The following is a 25098-nucleotide window of genomic DNA, read 5'->3' as shown; positions in this document are numbered from 1 at the left end:
AATTGTCCCCTGGGGTGTATGGGAAACGTAGTTAACCAATCGCTATCATTCTTACCAGTAGAGTGACCTCTGGTGGTGCTTACTGTGTACACTCAATCCGTTTAATAGACAGGAGCGTCTGTATTTTTGACAGGATTGAAAATCAGACTGTAGGGATGACCGAATTCTCCGTATACCATAATGCGTTGAAACTGCCCGAGCAGACTCTGCACTTTCATTTGCTTGGGTTTCAGTGTTTCACCATGCACTCAGAATACACGGCTCACGAAGCCTTGATTGCTGAAGGTGGACGGGCTGTAACGGCAGAAGACCACATCAGGTACCACTTTTGTTCTTGGCCGACAGGAATCTGAGGCTACAGTGGACAGGCTCGTTGAAGACTGGAAACCTGTTCCCTGGCTCTCCAGGCGACCTGATGTGATCTGCTGTAACCCATCCACCTGAAAGTTTCTCAGTGTTTTTACGTTGAGATGCTTTTCTGCTCATCACAGTTGGAATGAGTGGTTATTGGAGGAACCATAACCTCCCTGTTGCTTCAAACCAGTCTTCTGTTTCTGCTCTGACCTCTAATCAGCGTGAGGGGCGGCATTCAGAACTCAAGAGACTGTTAGATGAAAATCCCAGGAGATCAGCAGCTTCTGAATCCTTCTTTCTCTGTTAATCATGTACAGTACCAGTCAAAAGTTTGGGCACACATCGTTGTAATGTGTGTCCAGACTTAAGATTGATACCGTAGCTGTCGAGTTACATACATTGATGTGGGGTGGGGGAGAGTGGCTATTACATGGTGGTGCAAAGATATATGAAGTTTGTCTTCGAGTGGTGAAATGTATATTTCATGAGGGAGAAAAATATATGCATGCATGCATACAGGGTTTCCCCTAAAGCATCATAAGCGTAGCGGGGCCGCTACATTAAGTTATTGACCGATACGCTTAGTAACACGTCGCTACCTATTAAACCGTTGCTGTGATGCTTACAATTTAGGCCTACAGTATAAAGCTAGAATCAACGTGCATGCTTTTTGTAGCCTTTGAGCAGGTAATCAATAGTCCATGCAAGCCCATGGCCCTGAACTTGACCTAAGTTCACTGCTGATGTCAGAGAGGGGTATACCGTATTTTCTGGACTATAAGCCGCTACTTTTTTCCTAGGTTTTGAACCATGCGGCTTATACAAAGGTGCGGCTATTCTGTGGATTTTTCTTCCACCGCTAGGGGCGCTCTAACCGGAAGTAGAATCAAAAATAAGATAGACGAAAAATCAATGCAAAGAAGAATTAGCAGATCTTTAGCAGATAGAACACGCACGACAAATTACTAACTGGTAATTATTTTCAAATCCAGCGAAGATGATTAAAGTGACTTGTGGTTTCAAACACAGGAGAAATGAAGGTAAATAAATACCGGTTATTTTCTCTTGGTTCTGTTCCGTTTTAATCAGCAAAGTTGCTGCCGTGTTAAAAGGCACTGTTCGGAAAGAATCTGTTCAGGTACATACATGTACATTTACAGTACAAAATCGTTCTGTACATGCAGTAAATATCTAATTTTTCAACATAGATATCTGCGGCTTATAGCCCGGTGCGGCTTGTATATCTTTTTTTTTTTTTTAATTTTTTTTTTTTAAAATAGAGCGGATGCGGCTTATATACAGGTGCGCTCTATAGTCCAGAAAATACTGTGCTGATTGGCGGAGTGTGTGCAGTATCCCATATTGACTGGATGAGTGGCGCGCGATTAATATTCATAGGTAACGTATGCAAAAATACAGGTACGAGTGAGCAAAACACCGATGGGTTGCGGCTTCGTTAGAGTTTTTCCACAAAGAAAACTGCGGAAAACAACTTTGCAACGGTGGCGGACCATAGTTGAGACCGCGACGGCCAGTTCGCTGCATGTTGCTGACCAGCTCAAGTCTGACAGTGAGAGTATTTTGTCATCCGCACTATTGCCAAAATTTAACGATCAGTATTAGGGATGTTGACCGAATCAACGTCAACCGGTTAATTTTTTTTTGGTTGTCGGTTAAAAAAAAAAATCAATCGTTTTGAAGCTGCCGATTTTGGAGCGGAGAGCCTGGAATTCTGTGTTGTAAACGCTTGGGGCATGCCATGCGGTGTAAGGACGACAGCTGACAAATCAGAAACACCCATTCAGTCATGTCCCGCCCTCCCGCCCCAGTTGAAGACAGCTGCCACTCGGCGAAAGAAAAGTCTCAAAGTATTAGGCTAGACTTTTTAGCTTACAAATTACTATTCTGTTTTTTTTAATTATTATTAGAAGGCACATCGAGTTTAGTCCTGCCTTGGCCAGCGCATTCTGAAAGTACGTTTCGGTCTGTAGCCAACAATGCATGTTATTGCAGATCAGATCTCTCCACACAAACTAAAGGTGCAGATGCCGACTTTTGGAGGGAAGGGGAGGGAATGAAATGACAGCGGTGTCTGGAGGGGGAGTGACAAACGCAGCTTTTATGTCTGTGAGCCAAGTCTGTGACGGCTTCAGAGCAACTTCAATACCATGCAGTAATGGCGTGTTGATATTGGTAACGGCGTTATAACGATTGTAGCTAATTAATTAGATTACCCAGCGTTATAACAGCCTTTATTTTAATGCCGTTATTCCCATCACTGAATGTTATGTACTTCTAGCACTTGACTTTATTTTCAGTGCCATCATGGCCAACTGAAACCGTCTCTAAGCTGGAGCCATTTGTCCTCCGCTCCAATACAAACCCCTCGACATCAGTGCTGCATTTGACTAAATGTTTTGCGCTGTAGAAAAGGTAATGTGAGTGGAGGGCAGCGACTGGGACTGAATGTGTGGATGCTCGCGGTTAGATTTAGAATAGATTCTAATTCCAATTCTAGAATTTTAAACTCGTAGGTTAACCGGCTAATGAGACTCGGTGGTCGGTCAAGATTTTTTTTTTTTTAGTTTTCGCTATCCCTAATCAGTATTTTGAATGTTGCATCACAAGTCACTTTGATGTGAAATAAACCTTAGTCCCCAGGGACTTCAAAGTTTGGGAGAATAGCAGGGTATAAATAATTTACAGCAGGGTGCAAAATGGTAAAATGTCTGCCAGCGGCAGACATAATGCGTGCAGGGACAGATGGAGAGAGAGGGAGAGAGAGAGATATGCAAGTACGAATTTTTCATGGGGCGGGATGGTTTGGAACAGGCCATCTAAAATTGGGATAACATTTACCCGGGACAGGTATTTGAGGCGGGTCGTCTAGCTTAAGCTTGATTAGCGTTGTTACGCACGCCAGTGTTTCCCACAGAAATTTTGGAGACTATGGGGGCAAGCCATGGGGGAGGCGCCGGGGTTGTTTAAAATTGAGTGTTAAAATTAAAATATTAAGTTATTACTGAAAAACTATTGATTAAAAAAACAGACACTGAGAAATGGTCCTATAAACAACTTTACCAATATAAAAGATTACCAGGACTACAAAAATGCAGAAAAATAGGCTTTACTTATCCAAATGCACCTGTTGGTTCAAAAGTTAAAGTGCAGAGAACCTCACAGCACAACATGAAGTTACCTTAAAATATAATATAAATGCCTCAGCTTTCATGTAAGGAAAAAAAAAACTATTAATACTAGTACTGTGTGCAGGCAGTCTCTCCTGAAGACTAAATTAAACAATAATTATAAACTAATAAAATAAATGGCTCAGGCTTCATAGAAGGGAAAAAAAACAATTTGAACAGAATCTCACAGTATGATGCTGAAGCTGCCTAAACAATGGAAAATAAAATACCATTTTGGCAAAAACGTTGGCATCCATTAATTTCTTGTATTAAGTAAAAAAAATATGTTGCCAGATACTGCTGACGTTTTACAGCCCAAAATATGTTCAAAACCCGCCAAAATGCACTTAAAACCGCCCAATCTGGCAACACAGGTGGCAGTAATGGCTGCACTCATGTCGAGGATGTAAACACAGTTGACGCGGCAACGGACATACATGACATAGTGGATGTAATTTACGTTCACAACTTTTTTTGCTGTCAGAAATATTTAATATTAAATTTTGTGACTTGACTGACAATAGCCGGCGGCATAACAAGCCATAGCCGGCAATTTGCCGCCGGTGACCGGCTACTTTTGAGACCGCTGAGTCCCCTTTGGAACAGTGCACTGCTTATGAGACACAAGTGGGTATTGTATTGAGCCCCACTGTTTTTAGGGTGGGAGTTCAGTAAAAGCACAAGTAAAATATAGTTTTTTTGTTTTTTTTTTTTAACCCCCCTCTGCAACATGTTGAACTGGTAAAAATCGGCTCGAGATGTCACCAGAAGCCATGAAATGAACCCTTATTTCAAAATTTTCCAGGGGAGTATGCCCCTGGACCCACTAGCTTACAGGCCGCCTATGGTGGCGTTCTCTTTGCACGACTTTTTCCAGTTTTTCTAGGGGAAACCCTGATTTTACATGCGTGTTAGACAAAATAAATTAAATGTTATTTTATTTTATTTTTTTGTCCTTGGTTGACTTTGAAATCTATGAATGTTCTCTGGCTCGTTTGAAGTATATAATGCTTTTTCTTGGCAAGGTTTCTAAGGGCAGTTTCTCTAATTTTAGCAAGCTGTTTTTTAGAGATGCACCGATTGCAATTTTTTGGGCCGATTCCGATTTCCGATTTTCCATGGAGTGTGACCTGCCGATACCGATTTTGGCCGATTCCGATTTCATTTTTTCAAACCACTTCACAGCACACACAAAGACTATTTTCTTTTTATCTTTTCTTTAATAGAACATTCTGCCAGATTTTCAGTAATAAATTTTCAACACCTCAAAGGTTGAAAACAAACAAAAAGACATTGTTCTTTGTAAAATCTTTCTTCATGTTTGGTATTAACATATTAATTCCTGTAATAGGAAATTCACACAAACATTTTTTCTTTTCCCATCCAATATCTGGCACAAAAACAACTTCCCCCTCATATATTATTTGCCTACTGCTACGGAACACACTTTCATAAGCCTATTTACATCTGAAAACTTATGCCTTATAGAACAACCCATTTCTTCATTCAGTATCAAAATACAAAAATAATTTCCAGTCATACTTAAACCATAGCCATTCTATCATCTTTGTCAAATGTGTATTTGTAGAGTAATTTCCAATGGAATCAAGTGCAACCAAGGTCGTAAAACAAACAAAAAGACATTTTTTTCTTTCTCTCTTTGTACAAATCTAACTAGATGTTTGGTAATAGGCTAACGTATTAATTCCTGTAATGGGAAATTCACACAACCACAAATGTTTTCTTCTTTTCACATCCAATATCTGGCACAAAAAAAAAAAATTAACTATCGTGAATTTTTTTTTTTGTTAACGGCGCGCGCGCCGGTGCTCGTTAGGCGCTCAGGACTGACACTGTTCTGCGCAAGCGCAACACAATCGCACTAGAAAGCATGTTCAAGCTGCCAGTGTAGCTGCAGCCTTTTTAGTTGCGAATTACGAGTATTTCCACTTTCATCTCTATGTGATACACAAGTTTTGATCGGCAGAAAATCGGCATATTTTAATTTTGACCGGCCGGTCGCCGGTCATGGCCGATCACGTGAAAATCGGCCGATTCCGATCGGCAGCCGGTCAATCGGTGCATCTCTGCTGTTTTTGAAGATTGTTTTTACAATCTTGCTGGATAGCCAGTGTTGCTGTAATACAAATTTTCATGGTTCTGAATAATTTTTTTTAAAACTTGAGTTTATACAGTTTCCAACTGTGAATGATTTAGTAGTGTTACTTGCAAGCTAGCAGAGAAGGTATACACTACCGTTCAAAAGTTTGGGGTCTCCCAGGCAATTTTGTGTTCTCCATGAAAAGTCACACTTTTTTATTTACCACCATAAGTTGTAAAATGAATAGAAAATATAGTCAAGACATTTTTCTGGCCATTTTGAGCATTTAATCGACCCCACAAATGTGATGCTCCAGAAACTCAATCTGCTCAAAGGCAGGTCAGTTTTATAGCTTCTCTAAAGAGCTCAACTGTTTTCAGCTGTGCTAACATGATTGTACAAGGGTTTTCTAATCATCCATTAGCCTTCTGAGGCAATGAGCAAACACATTGTACCATTAGAACACTGGAGTGAGAGTTGCTGGAAATGGGCCTCTATACACCTATGGAGATATTGCACCAAAAACCAGACATTTGCAGCTAGAATAGTCATTTACCACATTAGCAATGCATAGAGTGGATTTCTGATTAGTTTAAAGTGATCTTCATTGAAAAGAACAGTGCTTTTCTTTCAAAAATAAGGACATTTCAAAGTGACCCCAAACTTCTGAACGGTAGTGTAAGTTTTAAAGGAACAGTCCACCGTACTTCCATAATGAAATATGCTCTTATCTGAATTGAGACGAGCTGCTCCGTACCTCTCCGAGCTTTGCGCGACCTTCCAGTCAGTCAGACGTGCTGTCACTCCTGTTAGCAATGTAGCTAGGCTCAGTATGGCCAATGGTATTTTTTGGGGCTGTAGTTAGATGCGACCAAACTCTTCCGCATTTTTCCTCTTTACATAGGTTTATATGACCAGTGACATGAAACAAGTTCAGATACACAAATTGAAACGTAGCAATTTTCTATGCTATGGAAAGTCCGCACTATAATGACAGGCGTACTAACACCTTCTGCGCGCTTCGACAGCGCATTGATATCTGAGCTCCGTATCAATGCGCTGTCGAAGCGCGCAGAAGGTGTTAGTACGCCTGTCATTATAGTGCGGACTTTCCATAGCATAGAAAATCGCTACGTTTCAATTTGTGTAACTGAACTTGTTTCATATCACTGGTCATATAAACCTATGTAAACAGGAAAAACGCGGAAGAGTTTGGTCGCATCTAACTACAGCCCCAAAAAATACCATTGGCCATGCTGAGCCTAGCTACATTGCTAACAGGAGTGACAGCGCGTCTGACTGCGTCTGACTGACTGGGAGGTCGCGCAAAGCTCGGAGAGGTACGGAGCAGCTCGTCTCAATTCAGATAAGAGCATATTTCATTATGGAAGTACGGTGGACTGTTCCTTTAATAGTACAATATGGAAGACTGGAGAGATGATAAAATAAGGATAATGCTGTATTTGAAGTAAAGCTCATGATGTGTGTGCCTATAGTCCAGTAATGGTAGATCAGTTATGTGGTTAAACTGAATAATTTGTGGTATTGAAGGAGTTGTAATTCTTTTTCCTCGTAGGCTCTCCTGCAGAACTGTCGCCAAGCACACTCTCGCCTGTCAACCATGGCATGGGTGAGGGCAGCTTGTTGCATCATTAGTTCCCTGGGCTGCTTTAAAACACTGTTTCATACATGTCTAAACGCTTTGTTGATTGCCACATCTTGCACCACTTTATTTTGGTAGTAGTTTTTCTTATTTAGTGATGTGTGCTTGTGTTGTAGACCTTCAACCAGTGACCTACTCGGAGCCTGCATTCTGGTGCTCTATAGCCTACTATGAGCTGAACCAGCGGGTTGGGGAGACCTTCCACGCTTCACAGCCTTCCCTCACTGTGGACGGGTTCACAGATCCTTCCAACTCGGAGCGTTTCTGCTTGGGCCTGCTGTCCAACGTTAACCGCAACGCCACCGTGGAGATGACTCGCAGACACATAGGTACACGCATTATCAACAGGAGAAACTGGGCGGAGGACTGAAAGTCCAGTAATGGGTGGATACATAGAGCTAGGCAAATGGACTAAGAGGTGTGCAGAGTGCAGGCTTCTTAGTCTTATAGCTGAGGAGTCATTTATCACTCACTTAAATAGTACAGAGGTGTAGCTTTTCAGTCACACCCTGCATTAACATTCATTTCCTGATCATGGCTGAGCATTAACTGGTATCATCACATCATGTACTGGAAACTCGTAGCTGCTAGTTGAGCATTGTGCAAATTGCACGTCTATCTCACAACACACTTGCCTGAATTTCATTGCCCCCCTTTTTAAAAGCATGCGTGTCGAAGCGCATTTAGACTATTAGCTTTGTTCTTTATAGCATTTGGGGTGTGGTGGTGTTTAAATGGGTGGTCCTTAGCTGGCTACGTTGGTGCAGTTTTTGTTCCCAGTGTAAATAAATCGGTAATGTAATGTATTTTGCCTGGTCATCAGAATGATCAAACAGGACTGATGGATTGTGAATCGAGTACAACATACTAGCGAAGTGCTGTTATTTTCTCTCGCCTAGCGTTGTCGGTGTTTCTTGGTTGTTGCCGCTGCGTGCTACCAACCCTGAGCTCCTTATACTCGGTTTTAGGAAGTTATTTGTATTGAAGATACTGTGGCTTCTCCTCTTGATATTTTCACTGAGCACATCGTGATCATCCTTATTAACTCCGTCCAGATTGCTGTCGTTTAGTATCTCTTAGTGCCGGAATGTGGATGAGGCTTAGTAAGCACATTATCTGGTAGATGGGCCTTATCAATATCCAAATTGAGTGTTAAATTCAGGAAATCGGCAGCGAAGAGCCTTGAAACGCTTCAGCAAGCCGATAGCATTGAAGCGAGGTGTTTTGAGTGGCGTTTATGCTTCAAGAGGAGCAGAACATCGTTGAAGGACGACGATGTCAGGATGGTCCTGACGCACAGCACACTCGAAGCATTGAAAGTGTATGTAATGCTTTAAAATGAATATTCATCATTAGTACAGGGCTGTGAAAATTCCGCGAATTTGGCCGCCAAAAATATCATTTTAGTAAATCATCTAATTTTGCAATAAAAATGGGGGGGGGGTAGGTTTCTTTTGCGACAATGACAGACCGGTTTACGGCATTTGCGCCATGCTTACAAACCACGGCGCGAATCTTGTGCTCTTTAAACACGCTTTCGATATCAACGGTTTTGAAAAGGAGAATTTCGCGGTATGTCCGTGTCACGGAGGGACATCGTTCAGAGGGAGGACGGTGAGACCGACGATGTCAAAAACATTTGACAAGGAAAACGGCATCAAAAATCCATGGAATTGGCGATGGCTGGAGTTTAAAGTCGGGAGTGAATGAGCACATACGGAAGATAAAAGAACCGGGGAAAGCTTACTGCATCTTGTGCCATCAGGATGTGAAGTACGGTTCTGGTGGAAGAACGCGTTTGGTTGACCATGTTAAAGGAAAAAAACATGCGGAATTGGTGAAATTGAAGCTGTTGAACTATAGATTACCAGGTAGACCATCTTGTTCACATTTATATATTCAATTTATAATAATAATAAACAGTTCAAATTAAATGGCATGGTTGAGAAAATATTTGCTTTCAGGAGATGCTTCAAATCTATCAATATACACAAAATCTGTTCAGCTTCTGGGGCCCTGCGGGCTCCAGGCCCCCGGTTCCTGGGGGGCTGCTCCCCCCAGACCCCCTGCTAAAATTGTTTCCTCGGATTTTGTCATTTCTATTTCACAGCCCTGTTAGTAACGACCAAAATTAATTATAATTAAAGCGGGGGGGTAATGGGCAATTCCACAGGCAACTGACGCAACGTTTAGAGGGTTTAAAATTAAACTGTGTGGCTATTATAGAAAGGGCAAACTCAAACAAATATATGATGACTTGAGGCCCAAAGGCCATCTTGGACAGCAGAGTTTTTCCCCAGATATGAATAATTTATTTAGTGGCATGCAGATAACATTGGTAACTGGCACAACTTGGAGAATTCGCCAACTGTGAACACACAAGTACAAACGCCAATTTCTGTGAAACTTGTTGCAATTTTATTAACGTTTTTTTCCAACTTTGCTTTTAACATGCCATAGTATACAGTGAAAAAAATGAACTAATGAAAAATGTTTAGAACTGGCAGTTGAGATCATGGAATGTACAGTAACTGACGCACCAATTTGCAAATTTACATATGATTTGATGTACAGAGAGATTAAATGTAGTAATTTTCTCTTTCTTAATCATATCAGTGAGCAAAGCTACTTGGTAGATCTAAAAGACCCCAAAGCTGCGATAATGACTTGGTGGAATCAATTTTTTCATGGAAATGTAAAGAATAGGGTCCATTTGATGTAAAGCACAGTTTAACTTACCTGGTGAGGACTTTTGACAGTAGTTTGAGTGCTTCTTTGTGTGTTCGTTTTGGGTTTAAAGTACAGGTAGTCATTGATTTACGACCTATGCGACTTACGACCGACTGTCTGGTTATGACTGGCAAGTGTTTCCTAGCTGAGTGTACAACAGTTTCCGCCCCAGCTCCCGGCAGCGCCCAGCATCCAGCCAGTGTTGCCAGATACTGCTGACGGTTTCCAGCCCAAAATATGTTCAAAACCTGCCAAAAGGCACTTAAAACCGCCCAATCTGGCAACACTGCATCCAGCCTCTTCTATTATGTGTGCAGTGTTTCGCTGGACAAACAGCGAGCGAGCTACAGCGCGCGTACGGCTTAACCAGATCTTGTGCTATAACGTGCACAGCTGGTAATCAAAGTAACTTTCACTTTTCTGTTCTGTTACATTGTTCTGTGTCCAATGTCCAAAATGAAAAGTTAGTTTTCAACTGTTCAGCTAAAAACAATGTAATTAAAACGATTGTGTTGTTGAAATGATGTTTGCAATTTATTTATAATCAAAAACTGATACAGGTGGATGAAAGAGTGATAGTGTGATAAAGTACTATGCTAGTACTACTGAGTGATAAGAAGTCCTAGTGAATGCTTGATAAGTAGACAATAATAAATAATTAGGTGTGTTTTTTGGCACGCACTGTGCGTGCACTATGACTCAAAATAATATACCAGCAGGAAATAAAAGTTACTTTCACCCCTGAGTATGCAGTGTTGGACTTAAACCAAATAATGAGCCAAGGTAATGAAATAAGAAAATGTTGATAAAATAAGACTTTAAGATGATTACAATATCATTACACATCACAATATACTTGCGTTCATTTGACATAGGCCGACTTACGACCAGATCGGTTTACGACCGGTCAGTCGTAACCAAACGCAGTCGTAAGTCGACGACTACCTGTATGTGCTTGGCTTTGCCAATTTCAAAATGGCCACCAGTTATGTGACACGAGTTCAGCACAAAAATATTGACTGCAGTGAATGAACCAGTCATTACTAATAATACCGTATATACAAAATTAATTTTCACCCCTTGGGTTGACCATTTCGTGGAATTGCCCAAATAGAAGTTATTTATTTTATCATCAAGCACAAAACTAGCAATGAATCGTGGCTTCCGGATCCCGGAAAAAGGCAGCCTTGCTTCAGGGCAAATCTCTCATGACGTCACACGTGGAACCCGGGTTATCTGGGTCATTTCTGCTCATCTGACTCTCGGTGCTTGTTTACTTGCTGAAATTGGATATTGTTGTCAGAATCTTAGGAAAAAATAATGATGGGAAAGCGCTGTGTTGTGTTTGGATGTTCAAATCCCTATACAACAGGATGTTCGGTTCACGAATTTCCAAGAAAAAACACAAATCTAAAGCGACAGTGGGGGTGAGGTTTGTGCAAATGAAGCAGGCAGATTTCGTGTCTCCTACTAATAATAAATCTGATTCAAGTGTTCAGTACCACAAGAGTGACCACGTGGGAATTATTGGAGCAACAAAACCCCCCGTTTATTCAATAAATGGCATTTGATCTGATGTTTGGACAGTTTGTTGATTCCCCTATTATCTCGCGTGCGCACACATACAGTGCACCAGACGCAGAATTATGAGCAACATTTACCGTATTTTTCGGACTATAAGTCGCACTTTTTTTCATGGTTCGGCTGGCCATGCGACTTGTACTCCGGTGCGACGTATAGAGATCTTGCAGTCACGTGACCGGAAAGTACACAGCCGCCATCTTGTCGGTCAAAAACACCGCTGAATACTGCTGCACTCGTGTACAGAATGGATCAATTTCAACCGACGGACTACACGGCTCATTTTTCTAATGAACAGATAACTAGATATATGTCTAAAATAAACGATCTACAGATTAGTGACCCTTATGGCTTACCGGACGGAGTTTTCACGACCGGATGTTGAACTGCCAGCGGAATACCCGGACGTGTATAATTACCTCATTAACTTTCCCTCGCTGTTCAGTGGTGAAGCACTGTGTGCTTATAAATCTCTGGACAGTTATCTTTACAGAAATTCAGGATTTGTCAGCAACTCAGATGTGGCATCTTGTAAACAAGAATCCTCATTGGACGGGTAAGTTGCTTAAGTATTGAGTATAGCACTGACCAGCCGATTGTAGAATAGAATAAGGTAATTCCAGCTGTAATTCCAAATCGTCCGTCTTGTTTACCATGGATCTGGCGTTGGAGAGGTAGAGGCTTAGCAGTGGAGGTTTGAGTGGCTGTTTTCTGAGCTTAGTCAACAGGCCGGCTCTTCAGCCTCGCTTTTGCTTCCGCTCCCGGCGCCGCCTCCTTCGCTTTGCTTCCGATAACAATCCACGGAGACCCCGCTTGTCTCGCTATCTCGTCCGGAATGTTGTGCATGCGATGGAAATCGCTACAAACCGTCATTTTCTGCTGGAAACCCATGTCCAGTAAGTCCATACGGTTGTAGTGGATATTGAAGTCCGGTACAGACGAACAACACGCAAAAATACACACAAAAAACATAAAAAAAAAACGTGCACAGGTAGGGAGAGCTTGTAGCCGCAGCCGTTGCAGTAGAATTGTATATAGTAGGGTTTTCCAGAAGAAAAAGTAGAAGTAAAAGCAGAAGTAGAACCAGAAGTAGAAGGCGGAAATATGGTGTTTGACCGACAAGATGGCGTCTGTCACAATCTGGATTGGCTGTGACGTCACATGCAAGTGCTCCATATATGGTTTTTTTTTTTCCCCACCGCGAGTAATAACGATAGTAACGATTAGTAATAGGCTACTAATATTAGTTATAATAATAATATAGGCCAGGGGTCGGGAACCTTTTTGGCTGACTGAGCCATAAATGCCCATTTTTAAAAAATAAAATTTCCGTGAGAGCCATACCATTAAAAAAATGAATACAATTAAATGTAGGCCTATGTATTTTTAAAAAGACCAAACAATTTTAGAGTGTACGAATGTATTATTTTTAATTACGTTTTTATATTGAAGCCAAGAAGGGGGAAAAAAAACACTTCTCACCATTAATGAGACTTCTGGGACTGCATCGTTTTACTGATGGCTTTGTAATCTGGCTGATATGCGGTGAGGTTGAGCTTCATGCAGGCGTTGAGGCTTTCATCAGTTAGACGCGATCTTAGGTTGGTCTTGATGTGTTTTAGATGAGAGAAGGACTGCTCACATGTATACGTAGATCCGAACATGGTCATTAGACACGAAGCCGAGCCTCCTCTCTCCACAAATGCGAATTCTTCTGTCCACTCATTTTGAAATGTTCGGTAATCGTCATCCTTTTTTCTCTTCGCCATCTTCTTTGTTAGTTGTGCATGCAACAGGTAGCTAGCTGGAATTTTAAATAAAGCGGATGTAATTTTACCTCACACGACCCCGTAGGCACCTTATTGTCCAATAAAAATCGCGTTTTTTTTTAATGTCTGACGTGTCGCCTGCTGGGATTGGCTGATCTGACGCACCCGTGAACTTCAGCGGTGAAAAAAACCCCAGATGGAATGGATTGCAAATACGTGATCATATTTTATATTTTGAAAGCTAATTTAACATTTAGATTTCAGGAAGTCATTTTTTAAACTTTGATAATATATGCCTAACAAAATTATTTTTGACCAACTGTTAACAAATGTCAGATTTGTCCGCGAGCCAGATGCAGTCACCAAAAGAGCCACATCTGGCTCGCGAGCCATAGGTTCCCGACCCCTGATATAGGCTATTAGAAATAACGATAGTGATGGTATTAAAGATAGTAGTAGATATTTAAAATAATCAGACTAGGCTACTTACAGGGCAAAGGGCGCGTTATTACTGCTCAGCTGTTCGTTTATTAAATAAACAATGCAGTCGTGCAGTAACCGCCGCTTATCAGATAGAATCACAGATTCTATGGATAGACTGACCCTTCAAAAAAGTGCGACTTGTAGTCCGGTGCGACGTATATATGTTTTTTTTTTTTTGTCTTCATAATGCATTTTTTGGCTGATGCGACTTAAACTCCGGAGCGACGTATAGTCCGGAAAATACGGTACACGCTTGCGACATCCGATCTCCTCATATCTGAGGCACTTTAACGGGAAGAAAAATGTGCACGCGCCATCATTAATTATTAACTGAAACGTGTTAAATGCTCTCAGATTGCAATGTTGCAAGACTCGATTTGTTTTTAGTTTTGTTCAGGAGAACATGATGAAAGGTAACCACCGTGTTCTGCACATCTCGCTCGCGCTACAGAGGAGGACCGTCATGACCTGGCAGTTTCTTGTCTCGGGGGTTTGAAAAGAGAACCTTTTACTCCGGGATATCATTGATCATCTGACACACAAGAATCCCAATCACTTTCAGAATTCTCTCCAAAACATGATTCCATATTGAGACTGGTCGAACAAAAGTGATACCTGAATTGTTACACGTGTGACATCACTCACCCCTTCGGGATCTTCCAGATGAATATCGTTGTTGATTTTTCCGAGTCCGACACGCAAGTCGATATTTACTCGCTGCTCAAGTTTGAGTTCCACAGTGAAATCACAAATTTCCACGTCTCAGAAACGCTTGCAGAGATGCCTACTAGTGCGGATTGGTCGTATTTTGTACGGAAAAGTTACGTAAATACGATGTTACGGCAAACAGTGTTATTCTGTACGGAATTATTATAAAGTCTTAAAAAATTCCAGTGAGTTGTTTTTAAATGTCCAAGCGACTTTTTCAATCCATGCGCGATTCACGGCTATTTATTTTTACGACAACCACACGTGCTGTGTGTGACATGCGCAGATTCCACACATTTGTTCGTGCCATTTTCAATACGGTAGAATGGCCGTGCATTACACCCAGTCAAAAGAGCAATGGATACGCGCACTGCAAACTGTGTAGAACTGACATTAACATCACTCATGGTGGTCGCGATGACTGCACGCGGCATGTCAACTCCAAAAAAAAAAACATATGGAGTATGCTGAAATGGCGAGTCAGGCGGAAAGTAAGGCCCAATCCCAATTCTAATTTCTCCCCCTTCCCCTCCCCCTTGGCCCTTCCCCTTGAAACTGAGCTACAAGGGATAGGGCTTGAAATTCAACCCCTACGTATTGGGATAGCCCTTCAACGATCGCATACGTCATCGCGTACCTCCGTCAGCGTTTACGTTAGCAAAACGCGACCAAATGCGTCATTGGCTGCGACCAGCCGCTACAGTCAGAGCCAGAACCAGAAATCTCTGCTGGCAGGATGTGATTTGTTAACTAACACCACTGAATGGGATATCTTTGGCGCTTCGTGCACCACATCCGACAGAATGAGGTGTCAGAACACTCATGTAAACAATAAAAGCGAGAATAACAGAACAAAACGTACGCAGTCAAGCAACCGAAAACAATACTCACTCCCAAAGCTTTTTAGCAGCAGCTTGGATTTCAGAAATCGCTGCTCATTCTCAGCTCGAAAGCGAATCAAGCGGCGTGTTTCCTCTGGATAACAACTTAAAACACGTAAATAATGGAGAAAATACATTTATGACAATCTTTCGCCGCGGGAACCGCCATCTTTCTGAAATCCGCATGAAATCTCGCTGAAATCCGCATGGCATTGTGGGAAATCACTCAAACCCCTTCGTTCGGAGTCAGCTCCAGGAAAATCTCCGTTTGGAGGGGTACAGAAGCCCTACCCCTTCCCCTACCCCTCCGCGTTAACTGGGATTGGGATACCCCTACCCCTTCACGTGAACGCGCAAAATGGAGGGGAAGGGCCAAGGGGTTGGTCCAAGGGGTGAAATGGGATTTGGCCTTTATCTGGGGGTATCCAGCAGTTTTTTACGAAATCTGTGGATGAAAAGACACGGAACGTGACCCGTGCTGAAGCGGTGATGGTTGACCCGTGCTTGGAGTTGAACTTGCCAATTAGTGCCATGAAATGTGACTTAAACTTATTCAGTTTCTTTTTACGTCTGATTTTTATTCACTGAAATATCAAACACTGGCTGTACTTCTTTAATTCAAAGTCTTTTCAGTGTTGCAAATGTACATGTAGTATGATCAAAAACAGAATTTTATGATTAGTGCTGTTGGGATTGTGGCAAAAAATTGATCATTCCACTGTTTTAAATACAATTATAAATGCCATTTTATTCAATGTCTCTTCTGAAGCATTATGCTGAAGTATTTATATATTGGGACATTAAGATAACAATGTCGGACTCTCTTTGGCATGAAATAAGAAATTTTTTTTTTTTAATTTTATTAGAATCCGTTAACAGGTAGAACATTTTGCCAGGCAATATAATATAATACTTTTGAGGAGTTACATTCAATACCAATGATTGGTAGTCAACCATAATGTCTGCAAACAGGGAACACTATTGTATTTATAAAAATGTGATGTATTGTATGCTCTAGAAATTTGTTGAGTGGAAATTCAGTTGAGATGGCTGCTCGTGTTTTGTTTATTCAATTCACACAAAACAGTACTTTTTAATAATTTAAATGTTAAACATATTGGTATATACACCTCCTTTATAATGGAAATGCGCATAAATTAATGTTACTGAAAGTCATTCCAAAATACTGAAAAATGTTTTCAAGAATACTGAAATTCAAAATTTGGGGTAGGCATCTCTGCGCTTGTAATACAAGCCCTGGTGTTTCTCTCAACGTCACGTGGCATACTGACAAACGAAAGTTATTTCTCACTCCTGCTGCACAAGCATGACCATGCTACACTGTTCATTCGCAACATGAGCAGTGTCTGACCTTTGCACCTCATAGAAATAAATAATAGACTTCTCTTATATTAATGCTGTTACTGAGCCAAACGTAGCCTTTTGAGGTCTGTGTGTCATGCACAATGTTAAACTGGAAGCTATTAGCTTTGCTTTCTTATTTGCAGCATTAGTCTTGGAATACAACTTTCAGGGATCCCAGACGTCCGCTATTTAGCGGAATTCCGCTATTTTTCTACCGCGAGACTGTACGCGATAGAACGAGAAAACAATATGGCTGCGCCCATTTGCTAGAAAATGTGTTTTAACTCCGTTTGTGCTTTTGTTTCTAATGTGTTGAACTTAATTCAATATGCAGGGCTGTGAAATTTCCGCGGATTCTGTCGCGAAAAATATCATCTTCACAAAACGTCTATTTTTGCATTAAAAATCATTGGGGGGGTCTAGTCGGTTTTAATCATAGGTTTTAATCGCCTTGCACGAGACCGGCGGCTCAGCCGGACTCGCGGAGTTTTATGCCAGCTGAGCGTGGAACACGTCTTGACTGCGACTCAGGAGCAGTGTCGCCAGATTGGGCGGTTTCAAGTGCATTTTGGTGGGTTTTGAACATATTTTGGGCTGCAAGATCAGACATAGTTAAGATGCCATCAAAAAGGAAAGCTAAGGAGGTGTTTGAGAGAGATGCAAAGAGGGCTAGAAAAGAACACAGACAGACTAAAGGAAAAGATGAAAAAGAACAAGTTTGCAAAACTGAAAGAGATGGTGTTAAAGAAAAGAAAATTAAAAGACTTTCATTAGATGCTGTTTGACAGACTATGAACATTTTGTAAATAGCTTTAATAGAGGAATGCAAATACTATAGAACTAATAACTAATAGCTTTACTGAAAGATGAATTGAAAGAAATAGCTGGGAGTGATGCAAAGAGGAATAGAAGGAACCAGAAGTAAAAGAAAAGATGTAAATAATAGAAACATGAGTTTTTTTTAAACTTTTGCTCTGTAGACAAGAGACATTGTGACAGATTCTTGGAAAAAGCCAGGACATAATACAAGAATTAAGTGTAATTTGGAAGACAACAGGTATCTCTCACTTAAATATTGAGCATGATTTTTCACAAAGTCATTTTGAAAGGCCTATCAAAGTTTTCTTTTATTAACATTTCTTTAAATTGTTATTTACACTTTTTTCTTTTATTTTGATTAAGAGATAAAATACATAGGCACTTATTAGATATTTCAAGGTATTTTACATGGATCTTTCATTTTAAAAGAGAAAACTGTTGATAGGTATTTTATATGGCAAAATGAAGACCAAGACTAGTCAAATATTTTACTTGTTGAGATCAATTTTTTACTTGCAGGAAATGCTCAGAATACACCATATAACACTTAAAATGGCTTGGTGTCCGGCTTATGCTGGGGGGCTGTGTCCCCCAGACCCCCCCTTTTCCTCGGATTTCTTATTTACAATTTCACAGCCCTGAATATGTCGTGGAAAAAAAAGATATCGTCCATAAAAGAGATAGCGGAACAGTGTCCGGGTTAGAAGTATATTCTTCAAAGCTACATTTTCATCTAATTTTTATAAATAATTTTTTTTTTTTTTTGCCACTTATGTCATTGATTACAAAATACGGTATCAAATAGATACACATTATTGTTAAATTCTGTTGCTTTTCTATGTTAAATCTATGTAAAAAATGTGTTCTATAGCATCTTTAAATGTTAAAATCTCAACAGCTTCAGGGGGCTTGCAGCGCCCTTGACCCCTGCTGATAGTTTCTTACATTCCTCTATTTTTTTCAATTACTGCTGGGATCCCTGAACTTTGGACATCCAAGCATGTTTTCATTGATTGAAGACAGGTAGACCCGTCTTGTCTGTTTTTATTGGTTTCTGTAATCATGTTTGGTCTTTATTGGGTCTTTTCTCAGTATTAGTGCTATCCTTTAATCATTAGGATGGTTTCCATGTTCTGTTTGATCAAGCTAGTATTTGCAAATTTTTTTTTTTTTTTGAGAAATTGGACCTCCTTAGATTAATTTTCTTGGACAAAATGGTGAAATGTCTATTTTGGACTGCAGTTCACTTGATGTAACAAGCTAGTCGGGTTTCTTTGTCTGTTTTTGGCCAAATATTTAAAAAAAACAAACAGTATTGCACATTTTGAAATATAATTGGTACAAATTACATTACTCCGGACAAAACTGTCCCATTACCACCACCCAAGCCCACATTGTCTCTGTCTGTCTGTGTAGTGTAGTAAATATGATTCTGACATGAGGCGTTTGATGTGCGCAGGCCGGGGAGTCAGGCTGTATTATATCGGAGGAGAAGTCTTTGCTGAGTGTCTCAGCGACAGCGCCATCTTTGTTCAAAGCCCCAACTGTAACCAGAGGTACGGCTGGCATCCTGCAACTGTCTGCAAAATTCCCCCAGGTAAAGCTTTAGTCTCTTAACGACAGACTGTATCCAAGGTGTGTTTTGAATTTAAACACCTGAATGAATGTTTTACTCTTCGTAGGCTGTAACCTGAAGATCTTCAACAACCAGGAGTTTGCAGCGCTCTTGGCTCAGTCGGTTAATCAGGGCTTCGAGGCCGTCTATCAGCTCACCAGAATGTGCACCATCCGCATGAGCTTTGTCAAAGGCTGGGGGGCCGAGTACAGGTACCATAAGATGAAATTTTTTTTATTATTCTGTTCTGAAAGAAGAACCATTTTGAGATCAGTGCTTTGACATGACAGCCAGTAAAATGCTAATGTACTAAAATTTACTTACAGCTCAGTTAAGGCTACACTTGAATTTGACTTAAATTTGGCTTAGGCCAAAAAAAAAAAAAGTGTGTTTCCGGTTACGTAGATTTCAAAACTAGGGTCGGTAGGCAGGCATTTTTTTTTTTTGAATTTTTTTTCAAGATGGCTGCCATAACCTATATTTAGACAGGAATAATTTCACAAAATATAATGAATTTCTTTGCAGGTCACCTGAGTTACCACCTTCTGATGAATCTGATGCAGCATGAGACACCTTTTAACATGAATTTTTCTGTAAATATAACAGCTCAATACACCATGAGAGAGAGAGAGCAGCCCCGCCCCTCTCTGCTCCCTGAGTGCAGCTCGTCGCCTTGGTAACGGTGCAGGGAAAAGACACAATATAACAAGCAAAGAGTGCTTTTTCTCAGAGTTCCCTCTCCTCGAACAATGCTGACTTACACGGAAACGAAAGGAGCTATTCACAAAATTCTTGCACATTGAGTGCTACAAGGCTCCCATGAACACATTAATGTATTTTTTTTTGTCCCTAGTGTAAAAAATGTGGACACTAGAGCGAGTTAAAAACAAGTGACTTTTCTGATTTTGCAGTAAAAGCGCTGCCACGTTTATAATGTGAGTCTATGGGAGAGCGCGGCTGTCGTCTCCTTACTTTCAGGCTTCTCATTCAAAAACTGTAAATCCTATCGCTCAGGGAGACACTTGTCTTGATTCACACAATGTGTGACTATAACTTTTGAGAAAATTGTGTATGTAGAGTGAAAATTGTGGCTGAGAAAACAGTTTAAATGAGAAAGTTAGAGCTTTTTTTTTTCAAGCTGCCTACACTCTAAACTCCTGAGCGCCGCTGGTGTGTAACACAATAGACACCCATTATAAAGCCGGAATTTCTCCAGATTTGCTCATGGTGTTTGATCTGTGACTGATCAAAAAGTATAGAACCTAGCAAAAAAGTTGAATGCCAGATCCACACAGGAGAATTTTGTCTCCGTTTTAAAGTTTGAATCATGTCTCTAGGTGAAAGACAAAATAAGTGTCATCTCTGCTTCTGTTCCCTCCGACGGCCCCGACACACTACTGCCTCCGCCGAGTGCGCGCGCACACCGCATGTCGGGGCCGCGGATGAGTTACTCTCCCCTGATCAACGAAGTCGGCGGGGAATTTGTGGTTATTATCGGTACAAACAGCGCGAATCACAACTTAAATGAGTGCGGTTCAGTTTGACATTATTGTCAGTCCGTTAGATAAACATTTAATTTTATTAAAATCGAAAATTAATATTTAGAGCCTGTGGGCTACAAAAATAAGTTATTAAAGTAGCCGGCTGGGCTTAATTGTGTAGTCGGCTGTATGGCCGGCAGCCGGCGCTTGTGGAAAGCCCTGATTTTCCCAGTGAGTGACAAAAACTTCCGGTTCATGCGGTTGGGTTATATGTAAAAGTCGTGACTGGGAAAAAAACGAAAAAAAAGTTTAGGGTCGGTCGGGTAACCGGAAACACACTTTTTTTTTTTTTTTTTGGCCTTATTGAATTTCAGAGATGATTTGTGTGTGTGCATATATGGGTCTGTCTCAGAAACTGGGTACTGTGGGGGTCCCCCACTAAATACACTCAGTCAGTAAACTATATGGTTTTGTATGGTGATGTTGGTTTTAATTTGAAATAAAATGATGAAAGAAATAATACAGATAAAACTAAATCTTTGATGTGAATATTCAGAATTTGGCAAAAATTCTGTAAATTTGTGGAAAAATAGCGGCTTGATCTGGGACATGATAAATGGTCGACTACATCGCGTTCCCTTAAAAAGGTTGTAGTCCACTGAAAAGTCTACAGTTATCACTAATTGTATTTTAAGTTGTAACTTTATACACCTAAGGATTGGTGCGCTCACAGAATAATCATAACCGTAATAAAACATCATGCAAAATATTTGATCACCGTTGTAACTCCATTTTCCGCAGACCCAAAACCAATACGATCGTGTGTTTTGATCTAAACGGAAAGCCTCAGGGTCGAGGTCACGACCTCACCAAAAGTAGTAACTTAAAATCACTACGCCAAATAAAAATTTAGTTATAAATCTGAGATTTTGTTTTTTAAAACGAAAGCTGAAAGTTAGGTATAGAATATGTTTCTTACAGAATATGTTACGATGGTAGCTGGTCTTGTATGGATTTCTGAGCTATAAAATGAGTTGTGGTCTATTTTTTACCGTAGCATGTTATTTGTGTGCAAGGAAGGACACACATTAACAATTTGCATGTGTAGAATGGAATTTTCCACTCCAACAGTTAGAAGTTGATCGTGCTTCCATTTGCGGTCTTTCTGTTACGCGGGTGATCTGTTCGGACGTTATCACTGAAAAGCTGAGTTTTGACGGTTTTATTTTGTTTTAGTCTTGCAGTATAAGGCGATAGAATGTTTTCTTTTTTGTCTTACTTTCATATTTCATAGTGTTTGTGTATTTTTGGCCAATATTTTGCAACCATGGTCAATTTAGATCGAACTTTTGATAGAATCTACGGCCAGTCATTTTGCCCCGCCCCTGCCTCGCACTCCGTCCGGTGCGGTAGTGATGTCCTGTTGCTCGCGTGCCGCAGCAGAGACCCGCGCGACCTTCAGCCGGTACAGTCGCTGTTCTTTTACCACCGCCGTTCTTCTCATCTTTCCGGTGTGTTCTTGATTTTTCCATTGTGTCCTATTTCGCCATCTCAAATACCCAAAATGTATCATATTATTCATATTTAAGTGAAGAATCAATTCAGTCATCATAACTTGGCATTTTTAACCCGAGCAATCAAAAAGAGGAAATTTATTCAATATTTTCACTCTTCTGTGAAGGAGGGGCTTTAATTCTTCATGATGTAGTTATTTTATATGGAAATCAATTTTACTAAAACATTTGAATTGTAATAAAAAAATGTTCCTCAGTGGAAGCCAGATAAAACAAGATACTATCTTTATTCTTATTAAACATGACAAAAGAAACATAGTGTTAGGTAAATGCAAAAAAAAAAAAGTAAAATTAGAAAATTTATTTTTTGACCATAATGTCCCAAATGAGAGACCAGTTTCTGAGACGGACCCATATATATGTGTGTGTGTGTGTGTATGTATGTATATGTATATATATATATATATATATATATATATATATATATATATATATATATATATATAAAATGTGTGTGTGTGTATATATATATGTGTGTGTATATATATATATATATGTGTGTGTGTGTGTATATATATATATATATGTGTGTGTGTATATATATATATATGTGTGTGTGTATATATATATATATATATATATATATAAATTTTTTTTTTAATAGTGTATTTGAGCTTGTAGAATAACATTCCAGTTTTGCTTTATCTTCCAAGTTTCTTATCGAGTCTCTTAATCTCATAAGTAATAAATGGTAAGAAGTTTATCACAAATATTTTCACCACTTTATGATAAGCTTCTCAGGAAGGTTCTGTCGTTTTCCCCCCCCCCTTTTTTTCCCCCTCTGTGTATTCCTTAAGGTTTAAAATGCATTGTTTTTTAAAATCTGAATTACTTCTTTGAAAAAGGCATTGTAAAACACATTTAGCTATTAAAATGCGTTTGAGAATGTAGTACACATCTGTAACCATACAAACATGACTCGCAGGTCTGCAAACTGATAGTCAGTCCCTGGAAAGTTCAGTTTTAAGAAGTGCATTGTATGTCGTAGTTAATCTCAGTAATATTTAAATAATATTGGCTGGCTTTTTTTTTTTCATGGTACATCAAATGTATTCCATTCAGCTAGCACGATATTGAACGATTCAAAGACAAGTTCAAGATCATGCAAGCTGAATGGAATACATTTGATGTACCGTGGAGAAAAAAAAAAAGAAAAAAGCCAGCCAGTATTATTATTATACATGCTCATTCCTTTCAGGTGTTCAACACGTCTTTCTCTTTCAAAATTCTCTTAAAATCGTCCATATTTAACAAAGCAAATCTGGCAGCCATGTTTGTTTACAAATTGTCAGTCGCTCGCTAGTGCGGATGTTTTACATCTCCGATATGTGACATGTTGTCTTGACAACCATGCAATATCATAAACCATATTCAGCGCTCATTCTCCATTGAGTAGAGTGACGTAATAGACGTAGGATTAAGCGATATGCTAACAATATTGCATGCTATCAAACCAAAGGAATGAAACCTGCTAGAAGGGAATAGAACATGTTTTTATTCCATCGAAAAAGTGTCCTGTATGTATAAATTACTAACGTTAGTCACACTCAGTGCGTTTACATGCACATCCAAATCGAGCTACTGTCGGTAATCGAGCTAAGGGTCCCAGCGGGGGTGCCAGAGAAATCCAATCCTACATGCACACAAGAAAATCGAGCTATTGTGTGAGGTACATTGTGCACCCCAGCCACAGGTGGCGCTACACGCCCCATCGTGTTGGTACACTTCCGGTTGTCGTCATGAAGAAGAGCTATTCAAGAGTATAAACAAAGTTATCAGCAGTGTTGCCAGATACTGCTGACGTTTTCCAGCCCAAAACATGTTCAAATCCGCCAAAATGCACTTAAAACCGCCCAATCTGGCAACACTGGCAGTTCCGTGCTCAAGCTGTTAGGCTTGCTCTAACAGACTGTATGGCTACAAACTGTCCTGCGCAGACCACTGTTTTGTAAGACAACTTATTTTGCACAATTGTATATTTTTCTAAAGTCCATTTTTTGCTTACAAAAAATATTTTTTTTTGCTTACAATTTAACTTATGTCTTAATAAACACACAAAGTTTAATTGTTTTGTTTTTATTGACACACATATATATATATATATATAAATAAGTGCTGTCAAAAATGTCGCGTTAACGCGTTAACTTGACTCGATTTTAACGGCGATAATTTTATCGCGAGATTAACGCTCTGTGACATGATGCCACGCCCCGCACAGCCAGAGTCCTCTGCCCTCCCCTGAAGAGCCACGGTGCTCGGCTTAGGTTTCGTTTTCCCATCGGTGGCTCCAGCCCGATTTTGCAGTGGCTGTGACAAGACGTGTTATGCTCTGCAATAAAAAAAAAAAATTGGTACAACCAGTGTACGAACTATGCCGATATTTTCGGGGGGTCCCTTTTTTCCCTTGGGGGGGTGCTTGCGCTTGTCTCAGAGCGCGGATCTCCATCGCGCGCTCACTTCGGATATGCAAATGCTTCCCGTTACACACGATTGCTATGTCAATAAACATCATTTTGCCAATATTTTAGAGACCCCCCAACATTTCCCAAATCATGTTTTCAAGGGATCTCATGTCTGTTTCAGGGGATCTCGGATCCCCCGAGTACCCCCGTAGTTCGAACGGTGAGCAAGCCCATTCACTTTTTTATGCTAAGAGAATTACAATGGTTTTTCATGTGACAAAAATGTGCGATTAAATTGCGATTAATCGCGAGTTAACTATGACAGTTGCGACATTAATCGCAATTAAATATTTTAATCGCACTAATATAAAAAAAAAAAAAAAT

General features: G+C 40.2%; 1 protein-coding gene across 2 annotated transcripts in view; it reads left to right on the top strand.

The window, feature by feature from the left end:
• Nucleotides 1-25098, top strand: part of smad2 (SMAD family member 2) — a 55565-nt gene that overhangs the window by 26959 nt on the left and 3508 nt on the right. For both annotated transcript variants that reach the window (XM_060908800.1, XM_060908799.1), the window contains exons 8-11: nt 7220-7273; nt 7423-7635; nt 19102-19239; nt 19325-19469. In XM_060908800.1, coding sequence (XP_060764783.1) covers nt 7220-7273; nt 7423-7635; nt 19102-19239; nt 19325-19469 — 550 coding nt within the window. The remainder of the gene's footprint in view (nt 1-7219; nt 7274-7422; nt 7636-19101; nt 19240-19324; nt 19470-25098) is intronic.

Source organism: Neoarius graeffei, chromosome 25, assembly GCF_027579695.1.
Source record: "Neoarius graeffei isolate fNeoGra1 chromosome 25, fNeoGra1.pri, whole genome shotgun sequence".
Taxonomy (NCBI): Eukaryota; Metazoa; Chordata; class Actinopteri; order Siluriformes; family Ariidae; genus Neoarius; species Neoarius graeffei.
Note: the sequence above shows the minus strand (reverse complement) of the source record. Positions and strands in the feature narration are given on the sequence as shown.